General features: G+C 39.2%; 1 protein-coding gene across 3 annotated transcripts in view; it reads left to right on the top strand.

Moving 5' to 3' along the window:
• Window positions 1-15934, top strand: part of SHTN1 (shootin 1) — a 160833-nt gene that overhangs the window by 62085 nt on the left and 82814 nt on the right. For all 3 annotated transcript variants that reach the window (XR_016280057.1, XM_089510014.1, XM_089510013.1), the window contains exon 9: window positions 12999-13145. Coding sequence is in view for 2 of the 3 variants with exons in the window: in XM_089510014.1 (XP_089366140.1) it covers window positions 12999-13145 (147 nt within the window). In the remaining variant the exon portion in view is untranslated. The remainder of the gene's footprint in view (window positions 1-12998; window positions 13146-15934) is intronic.

The following is a 15934-nucleotide window of genomic DNA, read 5'->3' as shown; positions in this document are numbered from 1 at the left end:
CCGCTATGATCTTTGGAATAGCGGTATATAAATAAAACAAATTCATTATTATTATAAAAGAGTAGGGTAATGCGTTGCCTGCACAGGAAACCTTGGAGGGCCATACACCCCACTGTACCTGCTTCTGCGTGCAAAAAATAATAATTTTTGCTTCCAAATCACCCTATTTGTGGGCCTTCCTGTATTCCTAGAGGGCAACCTGAAGCAAACAATTTTTGAAAACATTGTTTTTAGCCCATCTAGGTGGGATGGGGGGGGGGCAAAAGGTGCTTCCAAATGTGGTAGAATGCTTTCCATGCCCCCCTGTAGGTCATTTTTGTATATGTAGTCCATGGACTGTTCTTTGCCTACCCGCCTTAGGTTTTAAAAATGTGTCTTACATGACAAATGTTACAGAAGACGACATATTAATAAACAAAATGACAGTCAAGCTAGAAATAGCACTTTGTCCATAAGATCTGTTTTTGACATGTGCTTCATTCTCTCACTCTGACAAGTATAATTTATGTGCTATAACTGTAATTACACTTTTGTATTTGTAAATTGTGTATTGACTTAACATACATGCCTTTGAACTTGATATAGGTTCCCCCAATTAAAATGAAATTTATGGCTTGTGCCATAAATGGTTTAAAATCATAGAATCATAGAGTTGGAAGACATCTCCAGGGTCATCCAGTCCAACTCCCTGCCATGCAGGAACCAGGGACGTAGCCAAGGGGGGGGGGTTCTTGGGGTCCGGACCCCCCCTCCATTAGAAAAATGAATGGTGTGTGCTGCTGCGCCGCCACATCCAAGCCCCATTATAATGGTGGCACTTAGTCTGGACCCCCCCCCTTCCTAAAATCCTAGCTACATCCCTGCAGGAACACCAATCAAAGCACCCCCAACAGATGGTCATCCTGCCTGTGTTTAAAAACCTCAAAATAAGGAGAGTCCACCACATTGTGAGGCAGGATATTCCACTGTCAAACAACTCTGATTGTCAGGAAGTTCCTTTTGATACTTTAGTTTGAATCCATTGCTCCTTGTACTTGTCTCTGGAACTGTGGAAAATAAGCTGCTTCCCTCTGTGATATGACATCCTTTCACACTGAAACATGACTATCATGTTCCCTCTTAACCTTCTTTTCAACATACCCAGTTCCCTAAGCTGCTCCTCTTAGGACACGGCTTCCAGACGTTTCACCATTTTGGTCACCCTCCTCTTGGCACATTCCAGCTTGTTAACATCCTTCTTGGTTCCTGCTGGTTTATTTTTTTTAAAAATGTTTTTTCCACCATGATGAAGGACTTCTTTTATTGAGGTTAATTGGGAAGCTTCTTTCTTTTTGGACTAGAGTGAAAATGTGGTCTAGATGGTACAGTCGGCCCTTCTTATACACTGATTTCTTATACACGGATTCAAGCATCCACGGTTTGAAAATGTTCAAAAAAAGTATAAATTTCAAATAACAAACCTTGATTTTCCTTTTTTAAAAAATAAGGGACACCATTTTGCTATGACATTATATTTAATGGGACTTGAGCATCCACAGATTTTGTTATCCACGGGGGATCTTGGAACCAAACCCCAGCATACAACAAGGGTCCACTGTACTTCTATGATGGGGTGCCCTTTTCTGCAATGCAAAGGGTCCTTTTAGGCATGGTCAGAGATATGTACTAAGCAGTTTCATATTCTGGAAGGCAATTCTGATATGACTGTAAGTTTCCGATGGTGTTTCTCTATCAGTGTATGTAGCTTCCTTTTAGAAAAATGGGTCCCAGTTGTGGCACACACTATATAGCCTCTGGGTTGGGCCCTTATCTGAAAAATACACAACTTTACTTTTTAATGGTTAACTAAGTGCAGGAAGAAAGCCACCCAAGCAAGTGCTTGATTTAGTAAATCAAGATATTGATACATGTCAAGCTTCAAATTCATGTACTCATTCAGTCATTCACTGAGAACAAAAATCCCAGAAGACGTATAATGGATGCCCAAAGCTAGGTTCCTCAGTCCATTCTTCATGTTTTTTCATTATCTGTGCTACACTGAGGACACTAATTACTGTATGTCCCCTTGTTTGAAAGGCTTAGTTTCAAACATGACTAAATTATAAGCATTCAGCTATGTTTTGGTGTATCACATATTTGTTGTGCATTGTTCATACATTAATTCTGCCCAAGTGACTATTTTATTTACTGAAGTGTTAGTGAAGAACCAAGTCAGCAAAATCAGATAGGTGCTTTTGCTCCAGGGTCTGGTCACTGAAAACACACTCCACTGTTGGTTTTAAAGACCAGCAATTCAGAATTCATTTGTTATTAGTGACTTCAAAGCTTAAGTTATTTAGAAACATGATAAAATCCCCTTTACACAATGGATAGATTTGTTATTTTGAGCATGGTTTACTATGGGGGGAAAAGTATAGATAAATATTAAGATGAAGAATGCGCCAGTAAAGTGTAGTGGTTTGTATGATGGACTACCAGAGATCAGGGTTGGACTCCTCACTCTGACATGGAAATCCACTGGGTGACCTTAGGCAAGTCACACTCTCACAGTTTAAGAGGAAAACCATGGGAAACCTCCTGAATGAATCTTGCCCCCCCCCCCCCCCCCCAAGTCCTATAGTAAGGTCACCATATGAGAGCTAACTTGAAGGCACATCAGAGCAACAAATGAATCATAGAATCATAGAATCATAGAGTTGGAAGAGACCGCAAGGGCCCCTGCCATGCAGGAAATCCAGATCAAAGCATCCCTGACAGATGGCCATCCAGCCTCCGTTTGAAGACCTCCAAGGAGGGAGACTCCACTACACTCCTAGGAAGTGTGTTCCACTGTCAAACAGCCCTTACTGTCAGGAAATTCCTCCTAATGTTGAGGTGGAATCTCTTTTCCTGCAGCTTGCATCCATTGCTCCGGGTCCTAGTCTCTGGAGCAGCAGAAAACAAGCTTGCTCCCTCCTCAATATGACATCCCTTCAAATATTTAAACAGGGCTATCATATCACCTCTTAACCTTATTTTCTCCAGGCTAAACATACCCAGCTCCCTAAGGCGTTCCTCATAGGGCATGGTTTCCAGACCTTTCACCATTTTAGTCGCCCTCCTTTGGACACGCTCCAGTTTCTCAATGTCCTTTTTGAATTGTGGCGCCCAGAACTGGACACAATATTCCAGGTGGGGCCTGACCAGAGCAGAATATAGTGGCACTATTACTTCTCTTGATCTAGACACTATACTTCTATTGATGCAGCCTAAAATCGCATTGGCCTTGTTAGCTGCCGCATCGCACTGTTGACTCATGTTCAACTTGTGGTCTACTTGGACTCCTAGATCCCTTTCACATGTTGTCTCCTTAAGACAGGTGTCCCCCATCCTATATCTGTGCATTTCATTTTTTCGCCCTAAGTGCAGTACCTTACATTTCTCCCTGTTGAAGTTCATTCTGTTAGCTGTGGTCCAGCTTTCTAGTCTATTCAGGTCATTTTGAATTTTGATCCTGTCCTCTGGAGTATTAGCTATTCCTCCTAATTTGGTATCATCTGCAAATTTGATAAGTATTCCCCCAATTTTTCCTCCAAGTCATTGATAAAGATGTTGAACAGTACTGGGCCCAGGACAGAGCCCTGTGGGACTCCACTGGTCACTTCTCTCCAGGATGAAAAGGTGCCATTGTTGAACACCCTTTCGGTTCGTCCAGTTAATCAGTTACAAATCCACTTAACAGTTGCCTTGTCTAGCCCACATTGTACAAGCTTGTTTGCAAGAATGTCATGGGGAACTTTGTCAAAGGCCTTACTGAAATCAAGATATACTATATCCACAGCATTCCCTTCATCTACCAAGCTGGTAATTTTATCAAAGAAAGAAATTAGATTCAAAGAAAGAGATTAGATAATAAGGATCAAGGTGATATGTGTCATTATGAGACAGAAAACTACATATAGAATGACCAATATTTACTTTGAGAAACAAGATACCAAAACAGTGTCATGGTTTTTGATTTGAAAATATGATTGCCTTGTTTAAGTAGATATAGGTTTATTTTTAATAAGGTCTTCTGCATAGATTTGAATAGAATACAGCGTGCCCGCGCCATACGCGGGCACGCCATACACGGCCTTGAGCATACGCGTTCAAGCCGTGGGGCGCGCGCAGGGCGGAAGGGGCGGCACGTCCCATTCAATTGAATGGGCGCGCGCGCCCGTTGCGCGCCGCGCACGAGCCCCATTGTTTCCAATGGGGCTCGAGCATAGGCGGAATTCGCCTTACACGGCGGGATCCGGAACGGATCCCCCGCGTAAGGCAAGGATGGACTGTACAAATATGCCTAAGAAATAAAGCACCGTGTATAGACATACAGTGACTTCCTTATGTAATACGTTTGAGTTTACATTTCTTACTTTGGGAAAATAGATATCAGGTGATAAACACTGATAATGTTGTTGAACTGAAAAAGCTTCTATCAATGCTTCAAAGCATGCAACTCAATGATTTGAAGCAGTACACTTGTGGGTGCTGGGAAATAAAACCTTTTAGTTCCTGTATTCAAGGTACATAATGTAAAGGATTTCAGGTTTGTTGATTTCCCCACTGTCTCTCAGGTTCAAATTTTAAGGTTGTCTGTGCTTAATTCAGACACCCTTAGTTCTGAATCTAGTGGTTTGCTTCTCGTGTTGTTACTTTTTCTTTTCTTTTTTTATTAATATTTTTAAGTTTTACAATACAAAATGTTACAGTTTCTTCATATCCAAATATGCTTTAACACTACTTATTTTATACTAAAAACACCTCAGTGCACCCCTTCCCCAGAGCCATTCTCATCCCTATAATTCAACCAAAAATTTAATTCATCTCGTGAAGATAATTTTCCATCTTCTTTTCTTAGTACTTTTTTCAATAAATTTTTCCCCATATTTCATCAAAATAATTTCTTTTCCATAACCCTTTTTTCACTTTCAATTTACATGTTAATTTATCATTGCCTCAGATGTTGCTGTCAAATAACCACAGTACAACATGTTGGAAGTAAGGCCACAACTTTATTTGCAAACAATTGGTAGGGTTGGCACAAAGCATAAGGTCAGGATCTGTGCAATCAAACCACCCGATGTAGTCTGATTATCCAAACCGGGCACCCACCCGGTGCTTGGGATGACCTAGCGGCTAAGGAACACAACTTGACCGCAAACCTTATCTTGCGTTCACCAATTCACAAAGCCCCTAGTCACCGGGAGGCGCTCCTGCGTTCTGGCCCCCGCAATGGCCAAACGCCTGCCCTATTCGCCCCCGGGTACCTATTGACTCCCAAACCAGAGCTCCATAGCCCTGGTACCACAACGTGCAGATCCTGGCCTATGCTGCCGCCAAGTTGTGACTAAAAACCACCTAACAACAGCGGTGGGCAGGCGGGAGAAGCACCAAGACTTGCTCCCTTCCACAGCTTGGCTCTGCTCTGCTCGAAGCCAAGCAACCAACTGAGGGAAGGGGCCAGCAACATGGCCTTATATAGGCCTAGGCCCCTCCCTCCCTGCGTGCTGTGCGGGGCCCCGCCTCCAAGGCCCAGCCCACCAATGGACAGCCTTGGAGGACCGGAAGCCCCGCACCAACGAAACCGTCTCCCAGAGCATCGCGGAGCGGAAGGGCCGCCCCTTCTGCCCCCGCGCATTAATAGGGAGCCGGGCAAGCCCCAGAGCACTCTGGGGCTTGTAGTCCAGCCGCGTTTAGTGGCAAAACGGTCTGCCCAGCGAGGCGGGCGACCGTTGCTTAATCGCTATTTGTCAGACTACTTTATACCAATCCTCCAGTTCCACATTTATTTTCATTTTCTCACTTCTCCCTATGATTAATCTCGCTGTTGTAAGTAAATTTGTTACAAGACTTCTTTCTTCTTTTTTCCATTTTACATCATTATATAGTGATAGCAATACTATACTTGGTTTTCTATTATATCCATAACGTTTTCAATTTCTCATACTACTATTTCCCAATTTTTTTACATATTTACATTGCCACCACATATGTATGTATGATCCCACTTCATTACATGCTCTCCAACAATATTTTGAATTATTCTTATCTATGTTATGTAATCTCACTGTACCATTTCCAGATCAGCTTATAATAATATGCCTTAATTCGTACCAATAGTTTTTTCAAATGTCTTTGTTAAATTTCATTCCGTTCATTTTCACAAAATTTACATCCTAATTCTTCTTCCCATATCTCTTTCCAAATATTTTGGTTTATTTTTTCCCTTTGTTCTCTATTAATATTTTATAAATTTTGCTAGTTATTCCTTTCATATTTTCATTTTCCTTTAATTCTTTTCCTTTTGAATTATTTGTTCAAATTGCGCATATTTTCCCTTTTCTATATTATTTTTCTTCCAATTTTTAAACCATTGTTCTATTTGAATGTAATGAAACCATGACATTTTTATTCCCTTAAGTTTTTCTTTTATGTTTTCTTTTCCTTTTTTTAGTTCTATCCAATTTTCTATTTTATCTGTCCTCCTTTCCTTTAATTCTTTATTTAATAGATTCCTTAAGTTCTTTGGGAATGACTTTACCATTATTATTGGTGTTATTAATGAGTTTTCATTCAATAATTCTTTTTTTATATTTGTTCCATATTTCTAGTATATTTTTCATAAGTGGGTTCTCAATTTCCTTGATTTCTTTCCTACTAAATTCTTCTAAAAATATCCCCTATTTTCATATGTATTTCTTCTTTTCCTGTTTCTAACCAGTCCAGATCTGATATACTTAACATACCTTCTATTACAAATCTTAATTGATTAGCCTCATAATATCCCTTTATATTAGGGAGGCCTAACCCTCCTTTTCCCTGGGATCTGTACCAAAACTGCTTATGTATTCTAGTTCTTTTTCCTCCATTACAATATACATTTACTAATTGATCCCATTTTAAGGTTGTCTGTGCTTAATTCAAAGACCCTTAGTTCTGAATCTAGTGGTTTGCTTCTTGTGTTGTTTCAACTGTTTATTTGTTTTGGGTTTGGCATTGTAGGAGTAGAGGTACAGAGAAAGCTGCAACACTCCTGCTCCGTTTTGGCTTTTCTTATGTGATCATAGATCCTGAGGCTTTTCCCTCTTGTATTCATCATAACGAAATCTCATCTTCCACAGTGTTGCTGTCATTTTTGTTCATAAAAATGAACGTTTCCCCCACTTTTTCATGTTTGATTGCTTGGAACTGAGTGTTTGTGATGTGACAAAGCCATTAATTTCTTTTTAAGAGATAATAATATAAGTGTATGGATTTGAGTAGCATGTTTGTAATATAGTTGGTTTGAACGGATATTTAAAATGAGAGTCAAGAAAGAAATTCAGTACTTTTTTTTTTTAAAAAAAGTCCAATTCAAATAAATACATTTTTTAATTTTTATTTTTTTAATCATTCATTTTATTTACCCAACCTAAAAAGTAAATTGCCATCCTGTGGGACTGCATAGGTGCCCTTGAAAGTGTACAGGCAATGACTGATGAAATTTGACATTGAGGATAGAGGAAAAGGAGATTAGAAAGATCCAATGCCCTGCCTGTCAGTTTGCTCAGTTCTTCTGTATATGTGTAAGTAATAAAGGTTTTATGCACAGTCAAATGTATGTATAATAAACTTATTTCTAAGTGCAGTGACTACATTTATCTTTGTTACTTAGAATGCCCTTCTTATTATGGGTCTCTGAACAAGTACTTGGCAGACATTGTGTTTAAAATCCTGGATTGAACGCTTCCATGCAAAAAGGTCAAATGCTGTTACCCACTTTTTGTAACAGGAGAGGGAAAAAATGCTCATAATTCCAGACAGCCATGACCTCCCTGTATAGGAATTTTGCTCCTCTCATGAGATTGTATGTTATTGATTCAGAGATATCAATGGGCTTTATTAATGACAAGCTCCACAATAACTCTTCATTTAGATGCATTAATGGCCTCTGGGTTATTTTGTAATAAGTGTTCCATTAATATGCGATGTCCTTCTAAATGGAATGAAAAAATATGTGCTTTGGAAGGGTTCTTATGTGTAGCCTAGTTTGTGCTTATGGATGGGGGTGGATGAAGCTTCTATACAACTATAATTAATGTAACATCCCATAGCTTCAACTGTCACATACAGGAATTGGGTGAGGTCAAGGGACAAGTATGTTCATCTTTCAATTCTTAAATCTGTCACCTGTGGAGGCTAATGGAAGAATTAGCTTATAGGAGGGAAAAGGCCAAGGTAGATGTCTGTTGTAATGGAATCTAATATTGCTAATAACATTCAGAAAACCAAATGCAGGTCTTCAAGAATATATTGTACCTTTTCAAGAACTAACCACTCATAATTCAAATCATCACTTTTTTGATACACTGACTTTGGGGACCAAGGGCCACAGCCAGTGAGGTGTGTGTGTGTGTGTGTGTGTGTGTGTGTGTGTGTGTGTACATGTGTATACATGCCCACAGAAGGGGGAGGCTACTTTGGGGTCACTTTGTGACCCTTACTGGCACTGCTGTTTCTACACTGACATCAGCCTACAATGCCAGCTGCGTTAGCATCACTTGGGGAGAAGTCAGCTTTAGCCTTCTTCCACTCTTGAGGATCCCAAGTGGCACTGATGTCTTTAGTGCTACAATTAACAGTGTGGAAGTAGCAATGTTAGCAGTTTCTGGATGGCTGAAGGGAAGAGGTGGAGGCATCATTTTCCTCCCACCTCATCGCATCCCTGATTACATTAGTTGCTTTCATGGAACTAGAGACCCAAAATGGAATGGGGGTGGTGGTGGTTAGAAATTCACAATTGGCAGCAGGATGAGAAGAGGGGTCATGTGACAGGCCTATGTGTGGCCCTAAGGCCATGTATTGTGCACCTTTATATTAAGGTGTAACATCAAGCATGGTAGACCAAAGAGGTGTTGTAAGATTCAAAATACATTCAGTAAGTTTAATGACTATCCATGGTGTTGTAGTTTGAATGTTAAACTAGGGCTCTGGGAGACCAGTGTTCAAATCCCTGCTCAGCCATGCACACTCACTAGGTAACATTGGAAAAGGCACACTCTTTGAGCTTCAGAGGAAGGCAATAGCAAACCCCCTCTCAATAGATCTTGCCCCTAACCCCTGGGGCAGGTTTGTCCTAAGTCAGAGTTGTCATGAAGACACATAACCACAACAAAAGTCTGTCTGTTCCTAACTTAGAGCATGCATTCTAGCTGTTCAGAGAAACAAGAAAGAAAGGATAAAAGGTGACTTCGCTGGCACTAGTTTTGGTGTGACAGTTTCAGTTGTGTTGACAGTAGGGAGCAACAAAACTGCCTTGGAGCATGTATCATGATTTTCCTATTCCTATTTATTTAAAAGTAGGATAAGTTTCAAGTCATGAAACTGAAAAAGGATGTGATCATTCCTCTTGGATTCCACTGTAGCTCTAAGATATGATCAGTGCTGGCTATGGTGACAGCACTGAAAAACCAGTTAGGTAGAAGGGCATCACTTCCAAAGTCTAGTACTCACATCTTCCTTTCCTTGCTGCTGAATAAGGGATGAGCTACATAAGAATAGAGAATACTGGGCCTGAGCAGATGGGCAGGTGAAAGTGGCTCAATCCTGCTTTTTCTCAAAGCAGGTTGAAATCTTGCTGCCCGCACGGCCCACTCCCAATGTGGGCTGAATGCACATGGCCTGACTACACAGCATGGCATCAAGCCATGCCTCTGGGTAATTTTTTTTGTTCCCTCTCCACCATGCATGCACACTGTCACATAAACACACTGCTGGTGACTACCAAATACTTCCCACTGCCCACCCAGATGCCATCCATTGGATAGCCATCCCTTTGATCAACCACAGTCACACATGCAATGGTCCACCCTACATACCCCCTTCACCCCATGTCTCGCTGTTGGACTGTCTGGTTTGTGTATATTTTAATTATATGTAATCCATTGGAGTTGTCCCACTTTCATCTTTTTGCTTTGCCACAGCCCCACTCTCGCATCAGGGCATTTATATGCAGGCACAAAGACAGCTGAACTATCCCAGGTTCTGTTTGCTCTGGTTTTTAGCCCTGGAATGTGGCTTTGGTGTGGTTTCAGCCCATTTTGGAGCCCTGGTGGCGCAGTGGTTAAATGCCTGTACTGCAGCCATTCACTCAAAACCACAAGGTTGCGAGTTCAAGACCAGCAAAAGGGCCCAAGCTCGACTCAGGCTTGCATCCTTCCGAGGTCGCTAAAATGAGTACCTAGACTGTTGGGGGCAAATTAGCTTACTTGCTAATTAGCTTACTTGCTGTTCACCGCTATGATCTTTGGAATAGCGGTATATAAATAAAACAAATTATTAATTATTAAATTATTTTGGAGACATTAATCATCTAAAAGCCCCACCGTCAAAGTGGTTTGAAACTGCTTTTTATGGCCTATCTGCTCAGCCCCACTGATTTTCTCTCAATAGGTCCAGGACTGCAGTAGATTCAGAATAGAATGCAAGTTATTTATATAAATAACTAAATAGATAAATACTTGATTTCATTCTTTTTGTTTAGTCACATACTATCCAGTTATATAAGTGTTAGTTAGAATCTATCAGCCAGCCTGCTGTGGCTGTTATTTTAACTGGTAAATAGACAGCATAGGATTGGGCCAAAAATAATGGAGCATTCTATTTCTAATATAGTAATCTTAAAATAAATCTCTTGTTTTGCTGTTGTACAGATCAATTTCTCAGTAATTTTTAAATAAGCTGTTTACCTTTTTCTCTCAATAAACAAGAATATTCAATATTAAGCATAATTTGTTGTTGTTAGCTGCCTTCAAGTCGATTTCAATTTATGGTGACTATGAATGAGATACTTCCACATTACCCTATCCTCAACAACCTTTGTCAGACCTTGCAGAATCAGGCATGGCTTGCTTGATTCTGTCTATGCGTCTGAAATGTGGACTTCCTCTTTTCCTATTGCCTTTCACCTTACTAAACATTATCATCTTTTCTAGTGAGTCATGTCTTCTCATGATACAGCCAAAGCATGACAGCCTCAGTTTAGTCATCCTTTGGCTTCTAGGGAAAGTTCAGGCCTGATTTGCTCTAGGGCCTATTGATTTGTCTTTTCAACAGTCCACAATATCCATAGACTTCTCCTCCAGCACCACATGTCAAATGAGTTGATTTTCTTCCTCTCAGATTTCTTCACTGTCCCATTTTCACAGCAATACATAGAAACCAGAAATATGATGGAATGGAAAATCCTAACTTTAGTATTCAGTGATATGTCTTTCCATTTTAGGATCTTGTCTAGTTCCTTCATAGCTGCCCTTCCAAATCCCAGTCTTCTGAATTCTTGGCTGCAGTCTCCATTCTATTTAATGACTGGGCTAAGGTATGGAAAACCTTGAACTATTTCAGTGTCTTCCTTGCTTGCTTTCAAACTATGTAAATCATCTGTGGTCATTGTTTTTGCCTTCTTAATGTTGAATTGTAAACCTGGCTTTGCACTTTCTTCCTTAACTTTCTTCAGTAATTGTTCCAAGTCTTTGCTATTTCATCTGCATATCTTGGATTGTTGAAGTTCCTTCCTCCAATTTTCATGCCTCCTTCCTCCATATCTAAATAGCCATTGTAGCATATTGATCAAAATTTCCTCACCTTCTGATATTTTCTAGTGAGTCTTTACTATGCTCAATCTTACTTTTCTTGTTCATTCAAGACACAGTCTTATTCTGAAGCTACCTTGTGAAACAAAACATTTGTATTTGCTTCATCTGTAGTTCTTGCATGTATAGGCACCACCATTTGGCTATAAACACTGAGAGATTTGAAATCATATGACAGTATAACCAAAGATTATCTACAGCTGATGGTAAAATGTTTTTCCATGTAACCTTATCTTTTAAACATCTGATCATCTACATGTTCTAGATGTTCCTGATATTTCTTGGAAAAATTGCTTTCAAGTCAATTATAAAATCTTTATTTGGCAAGACTTACTCAGAGGAGTCTTGCCATTGCCTCTGTCAAAGGCTGAAAGAATACAACTTGCCCAGGGTCTCCCAGTGGGTTTCCATGGCTCAGGAGGGATTTGAACCCTAGTCTACCAGAGTCTTAGCCCACTGCTCAAACCACTATACTACACTAACTATTGGATAAATACAACTCTAGAATTTTAATACAACATTAATAATTTTATTGAGTCCTTCTACATTTCAAAAATCAAGTTAATCAGAAATGCTCCTTTTAAAGTATAAAGAAAGTATTGTATTTAGAACAGGTGTTGGAATCATATGGCCTTCTAAATACTATTGGACTGCATCTCACGGGAACCCTAACAAGAGTAGAATGAGAAGTGTTTCAAGTTGAAGTCCAAGAACATCAGGATGGCTGCATGACTTTCCTCTTTGATTTAGAGACATGCATGAAAATTAGGGGGAAGTTAATTGCTATAGCTTTGTTTTATTATCATTCTAGGGCTTGGCTCTGTTCCACATTTCATTCTATCTGCTGTGGTATTTCCTAGGCTATTAGAACCCAAACACTGTTTTACAAACTCCCCAAATCCCCAAGCAATGGCCATGGTGACTCGGGCTTCTGGGAATTTAAATTCAATAGCATCCAAGGAGCCACCTTTAAAAAAATATATTATTATTATTATTATTAAAAATAACATAATAAAGACAGACAATAAAAACACTGAAAAAACTATGCATAACAAATAAGTCATACAGTACATTTTAAAAAATCTTCCAATGACAACTCTTCACTGATTCATCCATTTATTTTTTGAATCTGTATATCCTATTCAAAACCACCAGGAAGTCATCTTTGAGAACCACGGTTCTGCACAGAGGAGGACTAGTATGCTTATACAGTGTCCTGATAACCTGGTGTAGCTGAACTTCTTGGCTATTCAAAGAAACTGAGCAACTCATTTCCTATTTATTCAGGTCAAGAAATTCCACTCAGATAATCTAATTGGCAACTTGTGTGGTCATTTTTTATAGATGTTTATTGAACAAAAGAAGTTGAAACGGCAAAGTCAACTTTTGCTGCAAAATGCTGGTCCAGATGAACAACTTATGAAAGCTCTGGATGAAAATGCCAAGCTGAACCAAATGCTGGAGGAAGAGAGGCTGCAGCACCAGCAGAAGGCAAGTGTTTTCAGTGGATATGTTGTGTTATGGTTTTGGCACAGCACATATTGGGATAAATCTAATATTAGTCCTATCTTAAGTCGACCCATTAAATTCAGTGAGACTTAAGTTAGCCATGACTGAGAAGTCTCATTCATTTCAATGGGACTACTGTAAATAGAACCATCACTGGACTTAACCATTATTTCCAGAATAATGGTATGTGTGAAAGACACTGCAGTGCATAGTGATAATCTGTATCCTTCAAAATATTGAATGCAAAACATGGAAAATGATAATTCTGCTAATGGCAGCATTTGAACTTAAAAGTTTCTCCCCAGTCTGTGACTCATGAAGCCAAATACAGATTGTAATATAATTATATATGGTGGCCCACCATGAATTCATTAAACTTCCTCACTTTAACATGTAGGGAGTCAAGCACAGGGCAAAATTTAACATTTGGTTTGTTAGTCTTAAAAATGGTGGCTCACAAAATTCCATGGTGGTTCTGTGCTAAAAATCAATTCTCCTGCTACTAAAAAACCCTGAAGACCCACTCCTTCCACACAGACCAGTGCATCAATCCTTCTGAACTGCAGGTTTATTACTTATGGCCACCTCTGCTTTGTCAATAATTTTCAGAATAATGCTTCCTGTCATTTTCAGAACCATGATTCAGAAGGAACCTAAAGGGATAATTTCCCTTCTCTCTTTTAAAAACATCCTCCAAATGGAAAGGCTGCTCTTGCACAAAAATCCTTGCATCCATTCCATTGAAAGTTTGCACTCTTGATTTCCTTAAAAGAAGAGACAATGTGGGCAAGTTTCTTCTGATTCTGCTAAGAAGAAAAAAAAAAAAGGTCATGGACAGTTTCATTTAAAAATAAATAGACTAGAATGTCCGGCATAATAATCCCTTCACCTATTTGTTTGTAATTTGACAGGCAAAGGCCAGCTTTTTGAGTGAGTGCTGTACTCATGCGATTCAATGTCCTTTCTTTACTCTGACAGTTGTCAGACCCAGGAAGGGCTAAAGAACAGTCCCCTGCACCCCATCCAAAAAAAAAAAAAAAAAAAAAAAGAAGAAAGACATACATGCTTATAAGCCATTATTTTGCTTATGTATATCACTAACAGAATGCCACCCCGAAATCTAAAGGTTACTTTGCATATCATTTCCATTCACTTTTGACAAACAAAAATAATTACAGCCATGGTTTGTTTTCCACACATAACCAGCGGGGAGCACAAACCAGATGTCTTAATGTCAGTTTAAGTTCTGGATCTTTCAAATCAATCTGTCTCCAAATCAATCCAAACTGAATCAGGCCACTTCCAAAATCCTTTATTAAGGTCCAAGCTGAATCTTGTGTTTGATATATGAATCCAGTAAATAGTATGAAATTCTGTTGGCTTTAATTTGTGATGGGGAACTTTAGAAATCTGCAATACTGGAGGAAAACTGAGTAATTGTTTCTAAAACCTATGTACACTTGTCTGTGCTTACATGTGTTGGGAATAATCGCAAGCTGCTGAGAAAGGATTGCTTTCCAAATTCGTCCAAATTGTGTATATTAAAGGGCAAAGGGGTCTTTATTTTAGTGTGCCTCAGCACTTCGATGCAGCGTATTCTATAATTCATCCATTGCAAACAGCAGGGGTTGAGGAAAGTGTGTGTGTGAATAATCACCTTTAACAGAAGGAGCCATTTAATAACTTACATTAGTGTCTTATTGCCTGAAATAGTTTTCAAAAAAAAAAACTGTCAGAAAATGTGCTCTTCCCTTTTAAAAATCTCCTTTGAAACATTTAGGCTCTTTAATTCTGTTTTTGAAAAAAAATTGCAGATAAAACAACATTGTTATTTTATTACAAACTGAATTATGACATCTTCATGGTTGTCAAAGGTGGCGATTTTTAAACTGTTCTTCATCTAATGTCATTGTGCCAGTGCTGGACTGTATCCTAAAAATGGATGGATTTGCTAATTTAAAAACAAGAAAACGTATCAGAAAACTAGCATGTTACAGGTTTAAAACTGAGCACATGACAATTGTAGTCATAAGTGACCAACACAGAATGTGAAACAATTTAGATTATAGCTTCAAAAAATATGTTGGTGCTTTGTATAGATTTCTAAGACTGGAATGTTTTGTTTAAACTGAATGGGGGGTGGGGTAGTGGTCTTGTGGTCCAACCCTGCCATATATATTTTTGTACCCCTGGATTCCTCTGTCATTTGGGAGAAGGTGGTTAAAAACTAGAATTGATATTGCCGGAAAGCTCCAGGAGCAGTGATTTCTCTGTACAGCAATGTGTACTCCCCTGCACCTTGTTCTACCAAAAAAACTGTTTTGCATCCCAAAAACTAGAAACAGGGGTGTGTGTTTTTCAAACTAGCATACAGCTACTAGGTAATTCTGGGACTGAAAAAAGGCCTCTAGCTTCTACAGCCCAGGCTTTATTTGGATAAAAGTATTTTCAGTTCACAATGTGCAGGACATTTTCCACCTTCCCTCAGCTTTCTATTAAGGCTTTCCTTACTGGAAGGTCCAGCAAAATTTAAACAGAATCTATCCATCTGTGCAAGCTATAGTTTCACTGTTACTTGTCCTTTCCTTCAACTACTACTACTACTTTTTTAGAATTCTGCATATTAATTTTAGACACAGTTTACATCCATTTTGGAAATTTCTAATATTTAGGGAATGGTTTGTCTTTTCTCTTCAGTTCTTTACCATTCTTCAGAGTATACATATTTAACCGTTTTAATCCTCTGTTTTTATCTCTCAATGTTATGGTTA

The sequence above is a fragment of the Sceloporus occidentalis genome, unplaced genomic scaffold (assembly GCF_023333645.1).
Source record: "Sceloporus occidentalis isolate IW3139 unplaced genomic scaffold, rSceOcc1.0.p SCAF_2, whole genome shotgun sequence".
Lineage (NCBI taxonomy): Eukaryota > Metazoa > Chordata > Lepidosauria > Squamata > Phrynosomatidae > Sceloporus > Sceloporus occidentalis.
This window is presented reverse-complemented; position numbering and strand designations above follow the sequence as displayed.